This window comes from Tursiops truncatus, chromosome 4, assembly GCF_011762595.2.
Source record: "Tursiops truncatus isolate mTurTru1 chromosome 4, mTurTru1.mat.Y, whole genome shotgun sequence".
Lineage (NCBI taxonomy): Eukaryota > Metazoa > Chordata > Mammalia > Artiodactyla > Delphinidae > Tursiops > Tursiops truncatus.
In genome coordinates this window covers 18380134-18404494 of record NC_047037.1, presented here as the reverse complement: position 1 = coordinate 18404494, position 24361 = coordinate 18380134, and the positions used below count along the sequence as shown (strand labels likewise).

Below are 24361 nucleotides of genomic sequence, written 5' to 3'. Positions count from 1 at the left end.
TCTCTACGTCTGCATCTTTTTTTTTTTTTGCGGTACGCAGACCTCTCACTGTTGTGGCCTCTCCCATTGTGGAGCACAGGCTCCGGATGCGCAGGCCCAGTGGCCACGGCTCACGGGCCCAGCCTCTCTGCGGCATGTGGGATCCTCCAGGACCAGGGCACGAACCCGCATCCCCTGCATCAGCAGGTGGACTCTCAACCACTGTGCCACCAGGGAAGCCCTATGTCTGCATCTTTATTTCTGCCCTGCCACTAGGTTCATCAGTACTGTTTTTGTTTTTTTGATTCCATATATGTGCGTTAGCATCCGGTATTTGTTTTCTCTTTCTGACTTACTTCACTCTGTATGATAGACTCTAGGTCCATCCACCTCATTACAAGTAACTCAATTTCATTCCTTTTTATGGCTGAGTAATACTCCATTGTATATATATGTGCCTCATCTTCTTTATCCATTCATCTGTCGATGGACACTTAGGTTGTCCTGGCTACTGTAAATAGTGCTGCAGTGAACATTGTGGTACATGTCTGTTTTTGAATTATGGTTTTCTCAGGGTATATGCCCAGTAGTGGGATTGCTGGGTCTTATGGTAGTTCCACTTTTACTTTTCTAAGGAACCTCCATACTGTTCTCCATAGTTAGCCATATACTTTAGTGAAATACCTGGCTATGAGGGAGGGTGGGCAATACATAGTAGTAGTTGTTGTTATTTTTGTTGTTTTAGTCTGCTTTGGGAAGGTGGGGTTCCTAGCATGGGGAAAGATGTGGGTACTGTGAATGGAAGGTATCCACTACGGCATTACTTTGCATCTGACACCCCGCACTCCCCACATTAGCATTGTGTCTTAGGGAGTTTTCCACAGCTGTGGAAAGAATGTTCCTTGGGCTTCCCTGGTGGCGCAGTGGTTGAGAGTCCACCTGCCGATGCAGGGGACACGGGTTCGTGCCCCGGTCCGGGAAGATCCCACATGCCGCGGAGCGGCTGGGCCTGTGAGCCATGGCTGCTGAGCCTGCGCGTCTGGAGCCTGTGCTCCGCAACGGGAGAGGCCACAACGGTGAGAGGCCTGCGTACCGCCAAAAAAAAAAAAAAAAAAAAAAAAAAAAAAGAATGTTCCTGTTGAGCACTGTATGGTATTCTGTAATATGCATGACTATAGTTTATTAGTCATTTTCTATTAACAGATATTTCGGTTTCTTATCCAAAGTCCAGTTATTTCTCTAGGATAGAGGTTTGGAAGTGTAATTGATGATTCCATGGGTATGTATATCTAAAATTTTCTTAGATACACTAAATTACTTTTCTAGAAAGCTGTACTAATGGGTATGAGAATACCTATTTCCCTACACCCTTGCCAACACTGGATATTATCAGTCTTTTTAACTTTTGCCAATCTGATGGGCAAAAAGGATTATCTTCTTTTAATTTGCATTTCTCTGATTACCAGTGATTTTGAACTGGCATCCTTTCTTCCATTCAGCGTAAGGAGTCAGACAATCCCTTTTCACTGAAGAAACTTTCTGCTTAGTAAGCTTGTTTTAAAGAGTTCCATAAACTCCTGATAACCATATTCTTATTGTTGCTCCTCTGTGTTATTGTAAATTTAGTTTACATTTAAAAGGAATTTTGTCAACTGTATTTATTCACTGCCTGAGAAAAAATAGTGTTAAATATCTGCCTGCTATTGTACTGTGACAATATAGGGTGAGCCCAGGAGGTAAAATACAGTGATAGTAAAGAGAGTATTCTAACAAATTGTTGGATCATTATGGGTAGCTTTTATATTTATGTGACTGGCTTGCCATTGCCCAGAATCAGAATTCACAAATACTAGCCCACTTCTTATCGTTAAAAGGAGGACTTGATGATAAAGTGGGAATGGCTTACTGTAGTGTAATGTCTATAAAACTAATTAAATGACTGTGTTAAAAATATAACCAAGTTAATTTAAAAATATTATATGGTTATTAAGAGACATAGCTGAGAAATATTTTAACTTTTAAACTTTGGCCAGAGTGTTTAGTTGGGATGGTTTTTGTAGGCTTATGTTCTGTATTCTGTAGGTTTTAGAGTATCACTGGATTCCACCATTTATAAGAGATCAGATATATATAACACATATCAGTTGAAATTCTGTGTTTACATTCCATTTACATATGCCCCAGTATTAAGCTAATAGTAAGCAAAGAAAATTTTAGCTATTTGAGATTTAATGTAAAAATGTGAATCTTGCAAGAATTAAAATACAGCATGTTAGTGTTGTAGAAGTTTTAAAAGAAAGATTTGATATTTTTACCTGAGGGAAGCTCTTTGTTTTCAGTTATACATTTTAATTGGATGTTTTGGCAGGTACCTTTTCCAGAAAACCTTTTTTTTTTTTCCTTTAAAAATGGCTCAGGTCAAAAGGGAAGATGTATGGCATCAGTATGTTCCTTTAAATCTAAATACCTTATAAGAGACCTGGCAATGAAATATGATACGGTCGTATACTGTGGCCATTGTCCAGAGTTAGATACTCACAAGGAGTTCGTTACTGAGAGTCCACTTCAGAAGGACTGAAGAGACACTTCAGAAGGTCTTTAACCTCTAGGTTTGGTGATGTAACCCCATTCCCTCTCCTCCCTCACTAAAGGAAAAACCTACATGTAAGTGTTACTCTTTTGCCACATCCTTGCCAAGACTTGGTATTGTCAGAATTGTTTATCAACTTGATGGATATGAAGTGGTATCTTACTGCTTTTACTTGGGATTTCCTGAATTATTAGTGAGATCAAGCTTTTTTTTATAGTATTATTGGTCAATCAGGTTTCTTTTAGTTTGAATTGTCTTTTTTTTTAACTCATTTTTGTATTGGTTTGTTAATTTTTAAAGTACTGATTTGTAGGAAACCAGACACTAATCCTTTATTTATATTTCCTTATAAATATTTTCTTCTTTGGGCCTTTTAACTTTTTTTTAAATAACAGCTCATATTTTTTTAAATTGGTTAATGTATTTTTTAAAATTTTATTTATTTATTCATTTTTGGCTGCATTGGGTCTTTGTTGCTGTGCACAGGCTTTAGTTGTGGCGAGCAGGGCTACTCTTCATTATGGTGCGCAGGCTTTTCATTGTGGTGGCTTCTCTTGTTGCAGAACACGGACTCTAGGTGCTTGGGCTTCAGTAGTTGCGGCACGTGGGCTTCAGTAGTTGTGGCTCACGGGCTCTAGAGCACAGGCTCAGTAGTTGTGGCGCACAGGCTTCGTTAGTCCGCGGCTTGTGGGATCTTCCCGGACCAGGGATCGAACCCGTCTCCCCTGCATTAGCTAGGTGGATTCTTTTTCTTTTTTTTTTTTTGTGGTATGCGGGCCTCTCACTGTCGTGGCCTCTCCCGTTGCAGAGCACAGGCTCCGGACGCGCAGGCTCAGCGGCCGTGGCTCACGGGCCCAGCTGCTCCGCGGCATGTGGGATCTTCCCAGACCGGGGCACAAACCCGTATCCCCTGCATCGGCAGGCGGACTTTCAACCACTGCGCCACCAGGGAAGCCCAGCTAGGTGGATTCTTAACCACTATGCCACCAGGGAAGCGCTGTGCCTTTTAACTTTAAATTGCCTTTTAAAATTATGCCGAAGTTTAAATTTTAATGTAGACATCTTTTTGATGTTTTGCATTTTCTGTATCTTAAGTAATCCTTTCCTACCCTGAGGTCTTGAAATATTTTCCTCTGTTTAGTCCAAAATTTGTAAGTTTTTCCCATGCCCCCGACTCCTTGCTTAGGAGGTCTTTAATGTACCCAGAATTATTTTATTGTATAGTGTAAAATAGGCCTCTATTTTTACCTTTTTGAAATGAATAACCAACTACTAAAGCATCATTATTGCATAGTCAAGATTTTACTATGTAGATTTGTAATGCTAGCAAGGTTTCTTGCTAGACTCTGTGTGTATTATCAATATTATGGAGTAATTCAGTTATACATTGAAGACCAGTCTCAGGAAGATAAAGCTTTTCTAGGTTTCTTGTTTCTGTACTTTTAAGAAGTGCCTTGATAGGTAGAAGGAATAATAATGATTATTAAAAATTCAAACCAAGGTTTATCTCTGATAAGTAAGACTAGTATCAGATTTCCTGAGTATTCCTATCAATGGTAAATCTTGTTTTCAGCAAAATACCCTTTGGGCTAGACTTACCATGATCATTGTATACAGTGTTTTTGTAATCTGGTACTCAGCCTAAGTTCTTCATGTGGATGAGAAGGCATAGAGGATAAAGGTCATGACATGTAGATTTGTCCTTGACTATCATTCCTAATATACAGAACAAAGGTACAAATAAAAGGTTCCTTATATGATAAATGATTTATTTTTCCTCATCATTATTCTTAAATTAATACCCTATATCATCACCAGTTAATTTTTCACAAACTGTATTATTCTTTGAAAGTTAATTTACTAGTTAAAGAATTATTTTATAAGAAATGATTTTGTTTAATGCAAAGGCTTGAGGTTAGAAGAGAGATTTTTTTTTTTGCTATGAAGGAAAATGCAAATATTGCAAGGAAAAGTGGTTGATTGGGTGCCTTATTTGTGAGACTCCCTTTGCGTTCTTTGTAGGGAAGATGTTCAGTACCAGCTACTGTATTTTCCCTCCCAGAACCCTTGACAGTTTTGTGATAGAAAGAAGTCTTGGTTAAGGGTGAATGTGCTTGGCTTCCTCACTCCTAGGAACTATTAACTATTGCAGTGTCACCTTCTATTTGTAGACTAAAACAGAGGTCAGAGTCTCCTTTTCAAAGGAAAAATAAGGAAATAGCACCATCAAAATAAGGAGTAAACCAGCTGGCTATATATAAAATGAGAATTCTAAAATATAAAGACATTTTCAAATGTATCAACTTAGATCATATTCAAATAATGCTTCTTCAGTGACTTTTGAACTTATAAAATAAACCTTTTCCTGTTAATTTCAAAAGTGATGTTTGCTCATTCATTTATTATGAATCAGAGATATAGAAAATAATGAATTATTTCATTATGACAGTTTGTCACTTAGAAGTGGGGAGGTAGGGAGAGAGCATAAAGTGGAGGGCCTGAAAAGAATGGATGGGAAAATCTACACGTATCCCACCCATCTTATCTGGAATTCCCAAAATCCAACCTTGCTTCTTTTCCTTTGTTCCACAGTTTGGTCCCTAGTCTCTTCCACCATCCTTGGACCTACCCGCTTTTTTCTGTTTACTCTCCTATCACCTTGGAAGTCAGCAGAGGCTTAGGTATCTGATACCATAAATCAGCACAGCTCCCCTGCATACATCCCTGTTTCATTACTGGGCATTTTTGTTGTTTGTTCACTTAGTAGTTTTCATTAGATTTTCTTGCTGGCTTTCTCAGTCTGATACAGTAAAAAGGTAATTTTTGAATTCTTTTGCCCATGAAAAAATATTTTTCTGATTATAAAAGTAATATATGGTCACTATAAAAATTAAGATGATATAGGACATGTATAAAGAAGAATATGAAAATCATACATAATTCCACAACCAAGAGATTATAGTCCAACTATGTGAGTTTTCATAGATACATTTATGACTTTATTTTATGCATTTATATATGTTATTTTGCAACTTTTTAAAATTTGGCAATATCATGGCATATCCAATATCATGGATATCTTTTCGTGTAAAAATATATGTATTCATATCATCAGTAGAAATTCTGCAATTTATTGTAACACTTGAATTTTACCATACTGTAACCAATTCCCTGTGTCATTGGACATTTGGATTGCTTTTAATTTTTAAAAATTATGAAATATTGCAAACATAGAATAGAGTAAGGGAATAATAGAACATCCAATATATCTACTATTGATACTTAAATGTTAATATTTTACCAGTTTTTAAAGAGGAAATAAAATGTTACCAATTCCATTGGAACATTATTTTTATCCTTCCAATTCCATTCCCTTATCTTCCCCCTCATAGATAATCATTACCCTGATATTTATGTATATATTTTCCATTTAATGTTATAAAACGTGTTACCTTATATAAGCATCTATAAACACTATTGTGCTTGCTTTTAAACTTTGTTTGGTCAGGCTTTTTTTTTTTTTTTTTTGCGGTACGCAGGCCTCTCACTGTCGTGGCCTCTCCTGTTGCGGAGCACAGGCTCCAGACGCGCAGGCTCAGTGGCCATGGCTCACGGGCCCAGCCGCTCCGCGGCATGTGGGATCTTCCCGCACTGGGGCACGAACCCGTGTCACCTGCATCTGCAGGCAGACTCTCAACCACTGCGCCACCAGGGAAGCCCTGGTCTGGCTTTTAAACTTGCTTTTTTCATCTAACACTATATTTGAAATTTATGTTGTTACATAGTCTTAATTCATTTTAAAGAATAGTACTCCATTTTATGAATATGCCACAATTTATTTTTTTATTCTTTTGTTGGTAGATATGTAACATGTCAGTTTTTTGCTATATAGTGTTGCAGTGAACGTCCTTAAAAATGTGACCTTGTGTACAGTATAACTAAATGCCATTTCACACTCATCAGGTTAGTGAAAAAAAAAAAGCCTTTCAGTGGCTAGCAAGGAAATGGGAAACCAAGTATTCTTGTATATGGCTGGTATATGAGTTTCTGACCAATTTGGAGATTTTGATAGTATATTCCTTCTTCTCTAAGTGAGAGTTTGCCATGATGAAATAATTTATTTTTCCCACATTTAATATATTTCTTATTTCATTTAATAAATAAGTCAGTGATCATCACCTTTGAAATTAACAGAAAAACTAATACCAGTACTAACACTTACTATTTTGTATTGTTCTCCCTACTTTTATTGTTTACCTGCACTACCCCTTCGTGCTATTTGCCATTCTCTTTGAATACCGAATATTGAAATAATTTCTGTAGTTAGGATCTGACCATTTCCATCAGTAATTTTAAGTCCTGACCCCCTTAATCAGATTGATAACCAGATTATATTCAACTTTAGTTAACTGTCAATAGATTGTGCTCAACTATGACTGAGTTATGATTATAACAAATTGAAAACAGCAGATGATATAGTGAGTAATGAATGCTCCAAGGTCTTTGTTTCTTTTTTTAGAAAACAGTGTGTTTTTGGCTTCATTACAAAAGAATTCCTTTTACTCAGGTTTCACTTTTGTTTGCAAAACAGAAGGAGAATTTCTTTACTGTCTCTTAAGTTTTCACAGATTTACTTTATGTATTTGTTTCCGAACTTTTTTGTTATCAAAGATTTTGTTAAGAATTCTGTAACTGATTAACACATTTAAAGCTTTTATGTTCTTAGAGGATCTGCCAAGCACTACAGAATACAAAATACTAATAAATATTCCTTACTGGCGTGTATTGATTATATGGCAGTCTAGAAGGCCATCGTAAAGGACATGTAATTACAGTGTAAGCTCAATCCACTTAAAATTCCTCTTGTTTTTAAAGATACTATCTTGTTGGATGTAGCAAGTCCTACAAGTATACCAGTGTTTTGATCTTCTAAGTTTCAGCCTGTTGGTTCAGACTGAAGCGAGAATTCTTGATTTTTTTTTTTTTTTCTTAAGAATGATAATGGTGTGTGTGGGTATGCTGGTGGAGCCGTATGTAACATATTAACTAAAAGGTATTGTCCACCAGAGGGCGTATTTTGTTTTCTAAAATGTCAGGATAATATCCACTGAGTGAAGCAGTATCTGTATATGCTGAATGAGAAGCATGTACCAGATGGACTTTTCTTCATAGAGCTTGAATATTGTAAAATCAAAATCCTGACAACTATGTTAAGTAAAACTCAAGGCTCTAGTCTAAATTTTTATCAGTTATGTTGTAATTTTTAAGATTTAAATTTGATAATAGAAAAACCAAAGGATTGTCAACCAGATCTCTTATGATTTCTCTTTATTTAAATCTTTCAACATCAGTTTGAGTGAAAAAGGCATTGTTGATCTTATTTCCTAGCTTTATGCTAGACACCATGATTTATTGCCCCTCCTCTCCTTTTTTTCTTTTTAACGATAAGATCACTAGCAAATTATTTAAGTCTGCAGATTAGTTTGAAGTAGTAAACTTTGGGAGAAGATATTTGTTAATTTACATTAAATGTGAAATTCTTACAATCAAGTTAATGTTATTTTGATGATATAAGGAAAGATATAGTAGATGTTTAGCAAGATAAATTATATTTAGATAGGATGGCCAATACTCTAAAACCAAGAGGTGATCGATTAAGCGTTTGGAATATATTTCTACTTACCCAGTGTGATCTAGGAAACAAAAAAGAAAAAAGAGGAACGCATCTCCATCAGATAAAAATGTCTTGTTATCTGCAAAAACAGTAGCTATCACGGGTTACAGTGGACCGGAGCCTGTGCAAAGGGGCTGTCCACTTCAAGAGCATTCATGTTCATGAGACATGTGTTTCTAGATGACCTTATATTAGGTGATATATATATTCAACAGATATTACTTTTTTGGGTAAGAATTTAACAAACAACATTAATAGTAAAAAAAGGAGTATTTAAGGTACAATCATAAGTCATACTAAAAGCCGTCTGATTCAGTGACCAGCCTCACGTCCTCATGTTTTCTAAGTAACAATTTTATTGAGATATAGTTCACATACCATACAATTCATCCATTTAGTTTGTTTCAGTGGCTTTTGATGGTGTCCTCTGAAGTACAAAAGTTTTAAATTTTGATTAAATTCAGTTTGTCTGTTGTTTCTTTTACTGTTTATGATTTTGGTAGTATCATGTCTAAAAAACCAGTGCCTAATCCAAAGTCATGAAGATTTATGCATGTTTTCTTCCAGGACTTTTATTGTCTTAGTTCTCAGATTTATATCTTTAATTCATTTTGATTTAATTTTTATATATAGTATATAGTTCTTTTATATATAGTACTTCTTTTTTATATAGTATATAATTATATATAGTATATAATTACATATGTAATTCTTTTGCATGTGTATATCCAGTTGCCTCGCCACCACTTGTTGAAAAAACTATTTTTTTCCATTGAATTATCGTGACACCCTGGTAGAAAACAAGTCAGTTGATCATAAATATGAAGGTTTATTTCTGGAGTCTGTATTCTGCTCCGTTCATCTATATGTCTGTCTATATGCCAGCACCATACTGTTTTGATTACATAGCTATATACTAGTAAGTTTGAAACTGGAAAGTGTGGGTCCTCCAATTTGTTCTCCTTTTCAACATTATTTTGGCCTTTCTGGGTACCCTGGATTTCCATTTGAACTTTAGGATCACCTTGTCAATTTCTGCAAAAAAAAAAATCCAGCTGGGATTGTGATACAGATTGCATCGAAATTGTGGATTCACGGAGTATTGTCATCCTAACAATATTGTCTTCTGATCTATGAACATGAACCCTTTCCATTTATTTAGATCTTCTTTAATATCTTTTAACAAGGTTTGTAACTTTTAGTATACAGGTCTTGCATTTCTTTTATTAAATTTATTACTAAGTATTTTATTATTTTTAATACTATTATAAATGATATTGTGTTCCTAGTTTGCTTTTCAGATGGCTCATTGTAAGTATATAGAAATACAATGGATTTTTTATATTGATCTTGTATTCTGCAACCTTGCTGAACTTGATTTTTAGTTCTAATTATTCTTAAGTGGATTTCTTAGGATTTTCTATGTGTAAGATCATACCATCTGCAAATAGAGATAATTTTACTTCTTCCTTTCCAATTTGGATGCCTTTTCCTTTTTCCCCCTCACTACCCTGAAAAGAACTGCCAGTACCTTTTTGTTTTTTATTTTTTTAATTTATTTTGTATTTTTACTTTTTTTTAATTGCAGTATAGTTGATTTACAATGTTGTGTTAGTTTCTGGTGTACAGCAAAGTGATTCAGTTACACATAGATACATACATATGTATGTGTGTATTCTTTTCTAGATTCTTTTCCATTATAGGTTATTACAAGATATTGAATATAGTTCCCTGTGTTATACAGTAGGACCTTGTTGTTTATCTATTTTGTAGAAAGTAGTGTGTATCTGTTAATTCCAAGCTCCTAATTTATCCCTCCCCCTCTTTCCCCTTTGGTAACCTTGTTTGTTTTCTATGTCTATGAGTCTGTTTCTGTTTTTATATTGTAAGTAAGTTTCATTTGTACCCTTTTTTTTAGATTCCACATATAAGTGATATCGTATGATATTTGTCTTTCTCTGTCTCACTTAACTTCCTCAGTATGACAATCTCTAGGTCCACGCATTTGCTGCAAGTAGCATTATTTTGTTCTTTTTTATGGCTGAGTAATATTCCATTGTATATTATATATGTACCACATCTTCTTTATCCATTCCTCTGTTGATGGACATTTAGGTTGCTTCCATGTCTTGGCTATTGTAAATAGTGCTGCAATGAACATTGGGGTGCATGCATCTTTTCGAATTATGGTTTTCTCCGGGTATATGCTCAGGAGTGGGACTACTGGGTCATGTGGTAGTTGTAATTTTAGTTTTTTAAGGGACCGCCATACTGTTTTTCAGTTTACATACTGACTGTACCAGTTTACATTCCCACCAACAGTGTAGGAGGGTTCCCTCTTTTCCACACCCTCTCCAGCATTTATTATTTGTAGACTTTTTGATGATGGCCATTCTGACCGGTATGAGATGATACCTCATTGTAGTTTTCATTTGCATTTCTCTAATAATTAGCGATGTTGAACATCTTTTCATGTGCCTTTTGGCCATCTGTAGTCTTCTTTGGAGAAATGTTTATTTAGGTCTTCTGCCCATTTTTTGATTAGGTTGTTTGTTTTTGATATTGAGCTGTACGAGCTGTTCGTGTATTTTGGAGGTTAATCCTTTGTCAGTTGCATCATTTGCAAATATTTTCTCCCATTCTGTACGTTGTTTTTGTGTTTTGTTTATGGTTTCCTTTGCTGTGCAAAAGCTTTTAAGTTTGATTAGGTCCCATTAGTTAAGAGGATTTCTAATTTGAGCCTTTATGTGATTCACCTTATAAAAATTGAGTGATTACCAACCATATCAAATACTGTGGAAGTATGTACACTCAAAATCATTGCAGTTTTGTGAGAGTTTTTTTTCTCAGTCCTATCTGAACAATTTTAATATGAGTAGATATGAGTTATATTCAGTATTTATAAATTGAAAAGTTGATAAATATAAAACCAGGAAGGGGAATGTTACACTAGGATGTACTCGAGAGTAACAGGTACTTTAGTTATATCGAAATGGTTCGATGCTACCATTTCCCTTCTTGACACCTGGTATTTTCCTCTTTAAATGGTTTGAGCTTTTTTTCTTTTCCAAGTATATTTGTGTAGCACAAATATCATAATGGAAATAATAACTTTAAGGAATAATCTGTAGTCCCACTAATCTCACCAAAATCATTTTCTTTTTGTGTTTATATTAAATTTGAAAGACAATGTTTTGAAGAAAAGGACCATCATTTGAGTCAGCTCTGGGTTTGACTCAAATTAACAGTGGAATGTTAATTGGGTATGTTATCTTCTTTGATGCTTAAGTTTCTTCTCTAAAATGGGAATGATAATGCCTTTGTGATCTGTGATCCTCAGTTGTAACTGTAAAGCTATCTGTGTATTCTGGGACTTCAGTTTAGTAATGATAGTTAACAACAGGAACAAATAACTTGGAACACCAGTTGTCTATAAACTACCTTGTGGACTTATACAGTCTCATGAAAGATGCTGGGATTATAGGAGAAAATAGGAAGGTATAAGAAAAAGAAGAAAAAAATATAAACAGAGTGCTAATGCTTTTAATAAGCACATAAGTTCTGTCATAGAAGTGGTGATAATATTAGCACAATGCCAAAATTATAGAGTGCTGTGCTGAGAATAGGGAAGCTTGGAACTTAGTTTTGGTTTAATTCATATCTTTGTGACGATGAGCAGTGTACTAAAATGGGAAGAAGCTGGACTTTCGGGTCAGAGTTACTGGACTTCAAATTCTGGTTCTATCACTGGGCAAGTTATTCAACTTCTTTAGGTCTACCTATTTGTCTGTAATAGAACATATCCAGTAGACTAGTGTGAGGAAAGTGGCTACTTATTATTTCCTTCCTTCTCTTATTTTGGGTTTAATTTGCGCTTATTTTTTCCAGTTTCTTTAGATGAACATTGAGGTCATTAATTTGAAACCTTTCCTCTTTTCTAATATGGGTATTTAGATCTATAAATTTTGCTCTAAGTATTATTTTAGCTGTGTCCCACAAATTTTGGTAAGTTGTATCTTTATTTTCATTTGCTTCAAATGTTTAGGGCTAATGTGGCTTACTTCTGAGGCAGCAGTCTTCTGAGGACTCTATTTCATGCTATGTGTAAAACTATTCCCAGCCCTGTGTGAACTCCGGAGATTGTTCTGTTTACTCCTTTCTCATGGTTCTTTCTTAGTTTTGGTAGTTCCCTCACATACGTGTGCAGATTACTACTCAGCCAACGACTTGAGTGGATGCCTCTACATATATCTGGAGCTCTCTTTGCAGTTCGCTCCTCCCCAATGTTGTGTCCCACAAAATCCAGCTGTGTTGACCTCCCCAAATTATGAATTGTCTCCTCAACTTATTGAGACTACCAGACTCTGTTGTGTTCCCCTGCCCTGTCCTGAGGCCTGGAATCTCTCCAGGCAGTGAGCTAAGGATTTTATAGGGCTCATCTCATTTGTTTCCTTTTCTCAGGAATCACTGTTGTGCTGTTTGTTGTCCAGTGTTTGAAAGCTGATGTTTCATATCTTTTTTTTTTTTGGTTCTCTAGTTAATTAAAGCAAGAGGTTAAAACTAGCCCGTGTTATTCCATCATGGCTGGGAAGTGGAAGTTCAGCTTAGCATCTAGTAGGTAATTGATAAAGGTTAATTATCAAATCCATTAAAACAAATCACTCAAAAATTCTCATTTGAGGAAATTATTAAGATGAGTGATTTTAGAACTATGTATCAACATTGTGTAAATGTGCTTTCTTTTGTTCACTTTTAATCACAGTGCAATTAATAAACAAGTATAGTAGTCTGGGACTTTTTAAAATTAAAACTTTGACAGTTTTAGAATATTAAAATGAGTTAAATTTTGTTTCTAATGCTTGTGACCTTTTTCAGAAATAATGTTTTAAAAATAGTTGGTCTTGGGACTTCCCTGGTGTCTCGGTTAAGAATCTGCCTGCCAATGTCAGGGGACACAGGTTCTAGCTCTGGTCTGGGAAGATCCCACATGCTGCGGAGCAACTAAGCCCGTGCACCACAACTACTGAGCCTGTGCTCTAGAGCCCGCGAGCCACAACTACTGAAGCCTGCATGCCTAGAGAAAAGCCACCGCAATGAGAAGCCCGTGCATCGCAACGAAGTGTAGCCCCCGCTCGCCACAACTAGAGAAAGCCCTGGCGCAGCAACGAAGACCCAATGCAGCCCCCCAAAAAAAAAAAAGTTGGTCTAAACTATTACATTGCTGACTTAGCACTTTTAAGTATTCTTTTAACATTTTTATTTATTAATGAGCTTATTATATTTTTATGACATCTTTTAATCAGATTTTATTAAATCTAAAATCTAAGTCACTGATAAAATATATAACCAGAAAAGGTTATTGGGGAGAATTCTAGCAGAGTGTACAGAGTGAGATGTAACTTTGAGATGAAGGATATTTAGTTACTGCTCTGAATAATGCTATAGATGTAATAGCTAATTTGTGAGGAGGATTTTAAAAACCTTTCCTTTTAATCCAGTTAAAGGCTTAACTTTTAATTAGTATATAACTCTCAGTGATGTGCAGAAAGACATGCAAGGTTTGGCTATCAAATTGGCAGATGTCCTGAAGTTTGGAATGGTTAATATACTAATGTTTTGTCCTCGAGTCTTTTTTTTTTTTAATTTAAATTAATTAATTAATTTTTGGCTGTGTCGGGTCTTCGTTGCTGGAAGCAGGCTTTCTCTAGTTGTGGCGAGCAGAGGCTACTCTTCATTGTGGTGTGTGGGCTTCTCATTGTGGTGGCTTCTCTTGTTGTGGAGCACGGGTTCTGTGGCGCCCGGGCTCAGTAGTTGTGGCTCACGGGCTCTAGAGCATAGGCTCAGTAGTTGTGGCACACAGACTTAGTTGCTCCGTGGCATGTGGGATCTTCCCGGACCAGGGCTAGAACCCGTGTCCCCTGCACTGGCAGACGGATTCTTAACCACTGTGCCACCAGGGAAGTCCCTTGCCCTTCAGTCTTAAAAGATAGGTACTGAAAAGAGGAGAAATATAGCTTAGTAGCAACATGTCAAAAATTTGTTGAAATGACTGTAATGTGTTCACTAGAAACCTAATTTAGTTTTACAGTGCACCAATAGACATATAATATCTAGAACAGGTTAAAGTGTGATTGTTCCTATCTGTTGTTATATTGGTCAGATCACTTACAGTCGTATGTTTAATTTTTGGCACCAAAGTGAAGTATAGTAAAGTTTAAGAACCAAGACAAACATCACCTTTTCTGTTACTGCCTCACATAGGATAATTTTCTCTGTTCTGTGCATTTGTACTGCATGTTGTTTTTACTCTGTTTTCTCTTGTCTTAATTGGATCAGTTAGTTCTTTCCAGATATTAATTACTTGAGTGGGGACTCAGTTCTTATTTATCCATCCTAGTACTTAAACAGACCCCACATGAAATGAGACAAGTGTATTCAGAGCAGAATGTTAAAGGAACTTAAAATAATGAGTAATGAATGGTAAGGATGTTTTATTGCATAAGAGGAGAGTAATCTCCAACTGTTTGTGAAAAAGGAATTAAATGTGGCCTGTATGTGAAAGTTACTGGTAGATTTTAGAAGAATGATCTAACAAAGCATTAGAGAAAAGGGCAGTGGATATTTTTTAACATTCTAGAAAGTTGTTGATATAAACAAATGAATCTGTCACACATTAGGAGAATGTTAGCTGGTAAAGTCTGATTTATCAGTGTAACTCTTTTTGGTCTATGTTTGAATGTAAAAATTATGACAGATTCCATTGACAACTTATCATTTGAAATATTTGTATCAAATTTTGGAATCAACCTTAACTGCCTTTTAGACTAACATTTTGGTTTGTTCATTTTTGTAGATGTCCATTTCTCTTCTTGTTGCCCATTTTGTTCTTCACCTGTGTTTTTTTTTATCTGGCAGAGGCAGTGTAGCATAGTGGTTGAGAATGTAGGGTCTGGAGTTAGACTTCCTGGGATTACATGCGTGCTATGTATAACTTTAGGCAAGTTACCTAACTCTTTTGAGACTTAGTTTCCTCCTCTTTAAAATAGGGATAATAACAATAGTAGTTAACCTCATAGGATTATTGCAAAGATTAACTGAATTAGCGCATTTAAAGGGCATAGTGCCTAACACGCAGTGCTAAGTGCTATGGCTCAACAAATGTCAACTGCTTGCTGTTGCTGCAGTTATTAATTATTAATAACTTCAGGTATCCACTAATAAAACAACTTACCACTTTTCTCTCTCTCTTCCTGCTTTTACTTTTATATTCTTACAAAGGGAAAAAGGCACTGCTGCCTTGCTTTCAGCATTTTTGTTGACATTATCACTGCATATATTCTTCTTCTTTTTTTTTTTTTTTTTTTTTGCGGTACGCAGGCCTCTCACTGTTGTGGCCTCTCCCGTTGCGGAGCGCAGGCTCCAGATGCGCAGGCTCAGCGGCCATGGCTCACGGGCCCAGCCACTCTGCGGCATGTGGGATCTTCCCGGACCGGGGCACGAACCCGTGTCCCCTGCATCGGCAGGCTGACTCTCAACCACTGCGCCACCAGGGAAGCCCTCAGTGTGATTTTTAAGTTTAGATTATTTGAATATTCCAGTTAAAAAGTGGTAACCCAAACCACTTTGGAAAACTGCTTGGTGGTATTTACTAAAGCTTGATACTCTATGATCCAGCTTGATATCCTATGGGTCTCCTTCTATGTACATAAACATCATGCATATGTTCATGAAAAGACTTGTACTGGAAAGTTTATAACAGCACTATTTGTAATAGTGCCTACTAGAAATTACCCAAATGCTCACCAACAGTAGAATAAATTTTGGTATATTCACACAATGTAATACTATAGAGAAATGAAAATTGAAAGATCTGCCAAGTATATCTCCACAGTATGGTTGCTGAATAGTAGGAATGATTCTCACAAATACAGTATTGAGAGAAAGAAGTCTAAAAGAGAATTTGCTGTATGTCTGGTTCTGTTTATGTCAGTTATAAAATTAGGCAAAATCTAATTTAAGCTGTTAGAAGTCCATGTAGTGACATTGCTGATAGGGTGGGGGAGTAGTGACTGGCAGGGAGGATGAAGGGAACTCCTGCAGTGCTGTTAATAGTCTGTTTCCTGATACAGGTGTGTTCAGTTTGGGAAAACTCATCAAGCTGAAAAATTATATTTTGTGTACTTTGCTTCATGTATAGTCATAAAAGTTTTTTAAAAATCCACAAATATATATACCACAAACCTATTGCATTATACATTCGATGATATTGAGGTACCAGTCTGCATACACTATTTTTGTCCAGCATCCTTGTTTTGTTTTGTTTTTAATAAATTTGACTTGAACATAATTGAATACAGTTGTGGAAATCTAATAGTCACAGATGAATTCTTAATTTAGATGAGCTGTTTTTTTTCTTAATTTCCCATACCCCTATTTATCTGTTATGTTTATTTTATTATTTTTTTAAACACTTTAATATTTTTTTGTTTATTTGACTACTCCGGGTCTTAGTTGCAGCAAGCGGGAACTTTAGTTGCAGAATGTGGGAGCTAGTTCCCTGACCAGGGATGGAACCCAGGCCCCCTGCATTGGGAGCGCAGATCCTGAGCCACTGGACCACCAGGGAAGTCCCCAGCATCCTTGTTTAATCATCAGAGAATTATAACAACAAAGGGCAGAAAGGTGGGCATCCTTTCTGAGTCTCCTGGACGTTGGTAGTTTTCTTGAGCTTCCTACTTATTGGCATAAATTGCCCCTGTCAGTAAATAGGGATGAGGAGGATCCTTGATCGCAGAGCAAGCATCCTTTTAATAAAAAGGATTAATAAAAATCCTTTTAAAATCCTTTTTAATAAAAAGGATTGGCCCTGGAGGGTGACATGAGGCATGTGGGCCTGGCTTAAGGCAGCACCTTCTTGGTCACTCTTATTTAAGGGACCAGAGAGTTCTGCCAAATTAATTGACAAAACCCATTACACTACTCTGTAGACTTTGTGGATGAAACAAAGTAAATTTGCACTGTTTTAACTGACTTACATCTGGGGGAAGGATAGGAATTAGTAGGCTGTTTTATCAAGTTATTCTTTTTAGCATAGTCCACAGGAAAGATAATATTTAAGAATTTAAGACCTGTTTTTAGGAATCCCCTGGCGGACCAGTGGTTAAGACTCTGCGCTTTCAACTGCCGAGGGTGCGGGTTCGATCCCTGCTTGGGGAACTGAGATCCTATAAGCTGTGTGGCGTGGCCGGGGAAAACAAAAAAAAGACCTGTTTTTTTTAGGCTTCAATTTCCATTAATGCAAATAGATTTTTTTTTAACTTTAAGCTTATGTGTATTTAATTTTTATAAATTTTCTTATGTCTAAAAATAATACATGCTTGTCATAACAGATTCATCAATACAGAAAGGATTAAAAAACAAAAAGCTTTTTCTGGTTCCACTTGTAGACCCTTTTTTGTGTCTGTACATACCATAAATTTATTGATTCGAAGATGCATTTTATTATCCCATATTTTAACATATCTGAAATTGGGATGTGTCTTTCCCTAGCTATCCGCTAGGTGGCAGTCATGATGGAGTTGTCATCTCCTGGACATGGGAAATTTGGTCATAGCTGTTCGTATTGTCTTCACTTCAGTTGAGTTATATACCTTGTTGGTACTACATGGCTTGAATTTAATTGCTGTTATAAGTGTCTTGAAAAGAACTGCACTATGTGACTTGGCTTTAAGGCAAAAAGTTAGTTTGTGTGCAGAAAGGCACAGAAAAGGCAGCAAGGAGTAAATTTAATATGAGTGAAGCAAATATTCATTATTGGAAGGATAACCACAGTTCTGTTTCCTTGCAAAGTAAAAACCAAGCGCTTTATGGAATCAAGAATGGGAGCTATTCTTTGAGTAAGTGAAGATATGCTGCATTTTATTCCTGAAACATGCGCGAAAGCATTCCCTATCACAAGCCAAGCAATGCAACTTGACAAAATTGCCAAATCCTGTGAAATAGATGGTTGGTGTGACCAATTCATGCGCCATACAGGACTATTGTTGGGCACTGTGTCATAACTTTAATTGCTCACTCCTCCTTATAAATGAATTTAATGATTTTGATAATCTTTTTATGTGTTTATTCAGTGTTTTACACCTATTGAGATAGTCATTTGGTTTTTCTGTTTTAAACTATTAATACATTTTCAGATGTCAAACCATCCTATATTTCTGGGAAAGCAGCTTGCTATTTCATTTTAAATTAGTAGTTATCTTGTGGACGTCTTTTCAGTTTATTATGTAAGGATTTATCTTATTCTTTTTAATGATTCTATTATTTTTCTATTGTATGAATATACTATAATTTTTTAAATGGCTGCCTTATCGATGTGCATGATTTCCAGTTTTTGCTATTAAAAATGATGTAGCAGGGGACATCTTTCTACATATACCTTTATATACCTAGGCTAATGTTTCTATATAATAACTTACTAGAAATGCTGTGCATTTTCATTATTTGAGGAAATTAATTAATTAATTAATTTTTTGCGTTACGCGGGCCTCTTACTGTTGTGGCCTCCGATTGCGGAGCACAGGCTCTGGACGCGCAGGCTCAGCGGCCATGGCTCACAGGCCCAGCCGCTCCGCGGCACGTGGGATCTTCCCGGGCCGGGGCACGAACCCCTGTCCCCTGCATTGGCAGGCAGACTCTCAACCACTGCTCCACCAGGGAAGCCCCTGAGGAAAGAAGTTTAAAAGTTAATGTTTAAGAAGTGTTCGCTTGGTTTAGAAATGTCAGTCATTGTTGGAAAATATACCAACATGCTAACAGTGGTTGTCTCCGGGGTGATGGGCTTATGTGTGATTTTTTTTTAACTTTAATAGTAAAAATGGAACTTACTTAAAAAAAAAATTGCTTAGGAAGCCAAATACTACTTTAGAAGTTCTGGGATTGTGAGCAATTGGAGGGTAGGAACTGTTGTAGTTGCCAGATAATTCATCTAGCATAATGCAAAACACATGGAACAGATTCAAAAGGTGTTTATAGAAGTAAGTTGAATTCATTTTTTTGAGTTTAACAGAGAGAAAACTTACTGTTCATTCTTTTTTTAGGGCTTTTTGATTAACTCAAAACCAGAGAATGCCTGTGAACCCATAGTGCCTCCGCCACTAAGAGACAATTCATCTGGCACTTTCATCGTGTTGATTAGAAGACTTGATTGTAATTTTGATGAAAAGGTAATGTTTCTTTTTTCATTTTTCTGTTACTGTTTGTTTAGTTAGCTAGTTTAAATACTCCCTTATTTCAGAAAGCCTTTAAGAAAGTTTACACAATTCATTCAGATTAAAAAAAATAAACGAGTAAGGACAAAAAAAATGAGGAGATGGTGAAGGCAAGAAAGACAGCAGTGAGTTTACTTAATTCTTATTCATTTGCTATAAAATTTACTCTAAGCTTTTAGCTGCCAGTACAAAGAGGAAAACGCCATCAGTTTTATGATTCGCAGTTTTAGTAAGACTGAAAATAAATAAATAGACTAGGACATAAATAATTACTATTGGTTCTAAGAATTTTCATGTGGTGGTTGGGCATCTTGAACTGTGGTTTAATAGTGGTCTTGCTTGATCTAACCTAGGAATGGAAATGTTAATCTATAGTTTCATGCCTTCACCCTTCCAGTATAATTACTGCATCTGTATCTGTATCTTTGTTGATATTGGGATTTCTCTCTTGTAATAAGCTGACTCTGTCACTTGTATAAAGTTTGTCTCCATGGAGTGGGTTAAGCTGGCATTTCAGATAGTAAAACAAAGTTTGCCATAGAACTTCCCTCACTATCATCAGTGCCACTCTGAAGGTATGGGTTTTTAGTTTTGGGTTTTTTTTTTTTTGATACTTTTAGTACTGTCTTTACAATTCTGTTTTTGGATTGGCCTTGTTAGGAGAGCCAGATTGAGGCCTGTTACTTTTACCTGACTATCTCAAACCTGAGTGTCTCGCATGTATCTTAGAGAACAGATGTGGGATATTATTTCATGTACTTTCCATGCTTGATCTTAGATGATTTGTCTATTAACTAGGAAAGGCTGCCCTGACTCCTGCTGTGCCTGAATTTTTGTCTCTGCTCCTTTCATTTCATGAAAGAAATGACACCTCCATAATAAACTTACTAAATTAATAAAGTAATAACTGTAAAAGGGTTTGAAAATGTAGAGCACTTTGTAAATAATAAGTATTGTTACTATTGTATATTAATTCCAAATTTAAACTCTCAATTGCCTTTAAATGGGAAAATAGAGCTTGAAGTCAAATGTATTAGATTTCCTTCTCTTCAGGGTTGTTATGTCTTTTGAATTTAAACCATTTTAAGATTTGATCCAGACCTAAACTATAATAATTACAGGTTGTTCCAACAAAAATGAAATATTATTGTAATATTTCATTAATTTCATGCCACTAAGAAACTAAAAGTAAGCTAATTCTGCTGATTTCAAGGTTTATTGCATCATTAAGGTATGTAATTTTCGTCTCAGTCAAGTCTTTGGTAACTAGAAACTAGAATATACCTCTTTTTTTTTTTTTTTTTAAATAACTTTCTTCTTTTAGGTGGGGAAGGGAGGTGGTTCACTGTAAAATTTAGGGAAATACTGCCATTGAATATTTATTTTTGAGGGTGAAAACCCAACCCAGGAATGAATAGGAGGGTTGGTTTGTTCTCTTGTCCCTTTATTGGATCCTCATCATGAGTTTGAGTACTTCTAATGGAATTTCCTGATTTAGCTATTACTCCAGCTCATCTCTTTCCACTTCCTGCCTTGAATTTTATGCTGTAGCCGTAGAACCTACTGAAATCTCTCAACTTGCTGTGTCTTTGTGCCTTTACACACATTATTTTCTCTGTCCAAGATGACCTTTATCACCTATATTTCTGACTGTTTCATCATTTAAGTGCTAGCTGAGAAAGTTACCTCTTCTGGAAGCCTTACTTTTCTTTCTACCCTCTCTCTGGCAGAATGAATGATTCCAGTTCAATGTGCCACCCTCCACTTCGTAAATACCTCCTTTGTATCTCTTTATCACAATATTATTTTTTATTATATATATTTCACTTATATGCGAGCTTACTGTGTTTAGAGTTCATGTTTGAATTATATTTAAATATCTAATTTGTATCATAGTGCATAGTAGGAGAGCAGTAAAGGTTTGTTAAATCAAACTATGTAGTGTAGTAAGCCTTCTACTTACATGTATATTGCATTCTTTAAAAGTATGTACATGTAAAAAATATGTAAAAATGTTTAGATTGAGAATTCTCATCTTAGAAAGGAAAATGTTAAAAATTTTCTTATTATAACTGACCATGTAGACGTAGTCTTAATGGATAAAGTTCTATTCTATACATTTTCTTTAACTTTGTTATTTTTCCTTCACAAATATACAGCACGGTCTGTTATAGCCATTTAAGGGTAAAGATTTCATTCATGTTGTTCCTAATGATTTCTGTCTTTGTCTCAGTTATATTAAGTTTACAAGACATTAATTTACAAGAGAGACATTGGTTTTAATCAAGGTCTGGAAACAGGCTGCATACATTTGAATCCTATCTTTATCATTCATTAGCAGTGTGATCTTAGGCAAGTTGTTTTATCTCTGTATGCCTCAATTTCTTTATCTGTAAAATAGAATTTTAAATGTTCCCTACATCAGAGGATTGTTATGAGAATCAAATGAAATAATCACTGTTAAATGCTTATCAAACAGTGCCTTGCACACAGTAAATAGGCAGTAGATATTAGCTATTAATGTTTTAGTGATTTTTTTCATTACTGGTGTAAAATAGAATGAGGGTAAAGATGGCAAAGATGCTGACTGTATTAGGCTGAGAAGTCCCATAATCTACTGTCTGCAAGCTGGAGCATCAGGAAAGCCAGTGGTATAATTCAGTTAGAGTCTGAAGGCCTGAGGACCCGGGTATTTGATGGTGTTAAGTCCTGGAGTCCTGAGGCCCAAGAACCAAGAGCTTTGACGTCCAAGGGCGGGAGAGGGTGGATGTCAAGAAGAGAGAGAGGGAATTTGCCCTCCCTTCACGTTTTGTTCTGTTTGGAACCTCAAGGAATTTGATGATGCCCACTCACATTGGTGAGGGTGGATCTTCTTTACTCAGTCTACTGAATGAAATGCCAATCACTTCCAAAAGCCCCTCACAGACACACCCCCAAATAATATTTTACCAGCTATCTGGACATCTCTTAGCCCAGTCAAATTGAGACATAAATTTAGTTCGAACCTTTCAGAAACGAAATCATTGGCTGATAAGTCACCCTGTGATATAGTAACTCATGTCAGTTGATGTGTAAAATTTTTAATTTAGCTTATAAAGGACAGTTTAATCATGCCAGTGTGTAATGTATACAAAATAAGTTTCATAAATATACAAGGATAAGAATTATGAATCACCTATCAAGTGTAGGGTGAATGGATAAGGATAAATTCATCATGATTACTGGAGAAACATCTGGAGTCTCATCCCAAAGAAAATTTCCTTTCTACGGGTGGTTACTGGTGGATTGGCTCTTAGCTTTATGAGATATAATCTTCAGATCAGAAATCTATGACTGTATTTTTTGGGGCTAAATTGATGATTAAGTTTTGTATTAAGTATGTTACGGAACCTAACTGTTTACAATTTATGTATGGTGCTTCTCTTCTGAATTGCAAATAAATAGCTCTTTGTAGATAATCAGTAGTGGTTCATTCATGTATTTAGCCACAGTTTTATGTGAATACACTGACTTAAGAAAATAGCTCATTTTCTTATTCCTGATGTAGCATCCTGAGACTGAGTACTGAGAAAAGCTTAATTCAGCACCATACTGTGTGCTACAGTTGAGAGTAGTTGCAAGGTTGTTTTTTTTGTCATGCCTGCTATCCAAAGTGATACCCAGATTATCTCAGACAAATAAGAATTGGCCCTGTTTTACAGAGCTTTCCTTGGAGAAGGGAACTCTTTCCGTTGTAGATAGCAGAAGGGAAAAGAAGTACGAAATAAAATTGTATCAAGATATTTCAAATGATTAATGGTGATGGACATTTCAGGGTTTACTTTTTATAATTCTTTAGATTTTTTTGAAGACGAATATTATGCTGTAATTAAAGAAACTTAGACTTCTCTTATTCTTTCTTAAAAGTAAATGATGAAGTGAAAGTTATGTGTTAACAATAAAGGAAATGGCAGATTTTCTATATACAAACTATCCCAAGTGGTTTGTGACTCAGGGTAGCCAATAATACAGCTGAAATGCAATTAACAGTTTTTGGAGGGTAGGAAATTGAATCATTTGTAACATTTTAAGATAGAATACTGTTTTAATTTTTTTACCTTTTGTCAAGAGAAGCACATTTGAACCTTTTAATCTGTCTTGCCTTGGAGAGATACAGCAAAACTCATACTCAGAGTCAGTATTTGGATATGTGGAATGTCCAGAAGGCCAGTAAGAAGAACTGTTGATTACATGCCAGCTGCTTAATCTGAAAACAGTCACTTTTACTCACACTGACAAAAACTATATCTTCTGAAAAATACAGCTCTTCAGAACAGGGGTCCCCAAGGGCCCTGGGCTGTGGACAGGGTCCCAGGCCTGTTAGGAACCATGCCGCACGGCAAGAGGTGAGCAGAGGACGAGGGAGTGAAGCTTCATCTGCCGCTCCCCAGCGCTGCATTACCGCCTGAGCCCCTCCACCCCGCCTTTCCCCAGCCGTGAAAAAGTTGTCTTCCACAAAACTGGTCCCTGGTGCCAAAAAGGTTGGGGACCGCTGGCTTTAGAGGAAAAGCAAAGCGATGTTATTTTGTTTATCTTTGTGCAGTTGTTCTTCACTGTGCCAAAATATAATTGTTTGGAAATGTTAGTTTTTGGTGAGTATTTGAAATTAAGAAAACATTGCTGGCTCTTTGGTAAATAAGTCAAGGCTTCATTAAATCTTTTAGTTATAAAAATGACTTTGTAGCATTCTGAGGCAGAGAGTTCTCAGAAGACTTGAATTGGCATCCCAGTGGGAAGTAAAATTTTTTTAAATTTTGTAAAAATACCTGGTTATTTCAAGAACATTAAAATAATCACTTAGAACTTTTCTAA

At 36.0% G+C, this 24361-nt stretch overlaps 1 protein-coding gene across 4 annotated transcripts in view; it reads left to right on the top strand.

Moving 5' to 3' along the window:
* The window catches only part of RNF13 (ring finger protein 13), a 138614-nt gene that overhangs the window by 46443 nt on the left and 67810 nt on the right, over positions 1-24361 (top strand). For all 4 annotated transcript variants that reach the window (XM_033855324.2, XM_019934338.3, XM_019934339.3 and 1 more), the window contains one exon: positions 19340-19465. In XM_033855324.2, coding sequence (XP_033711215.1) covers positions 19340-19465 — 126 coding nt within the window. Of the gene's footprint in view, positions 1-19339; positions 19466-24361 lie in introns of those variants that run through there.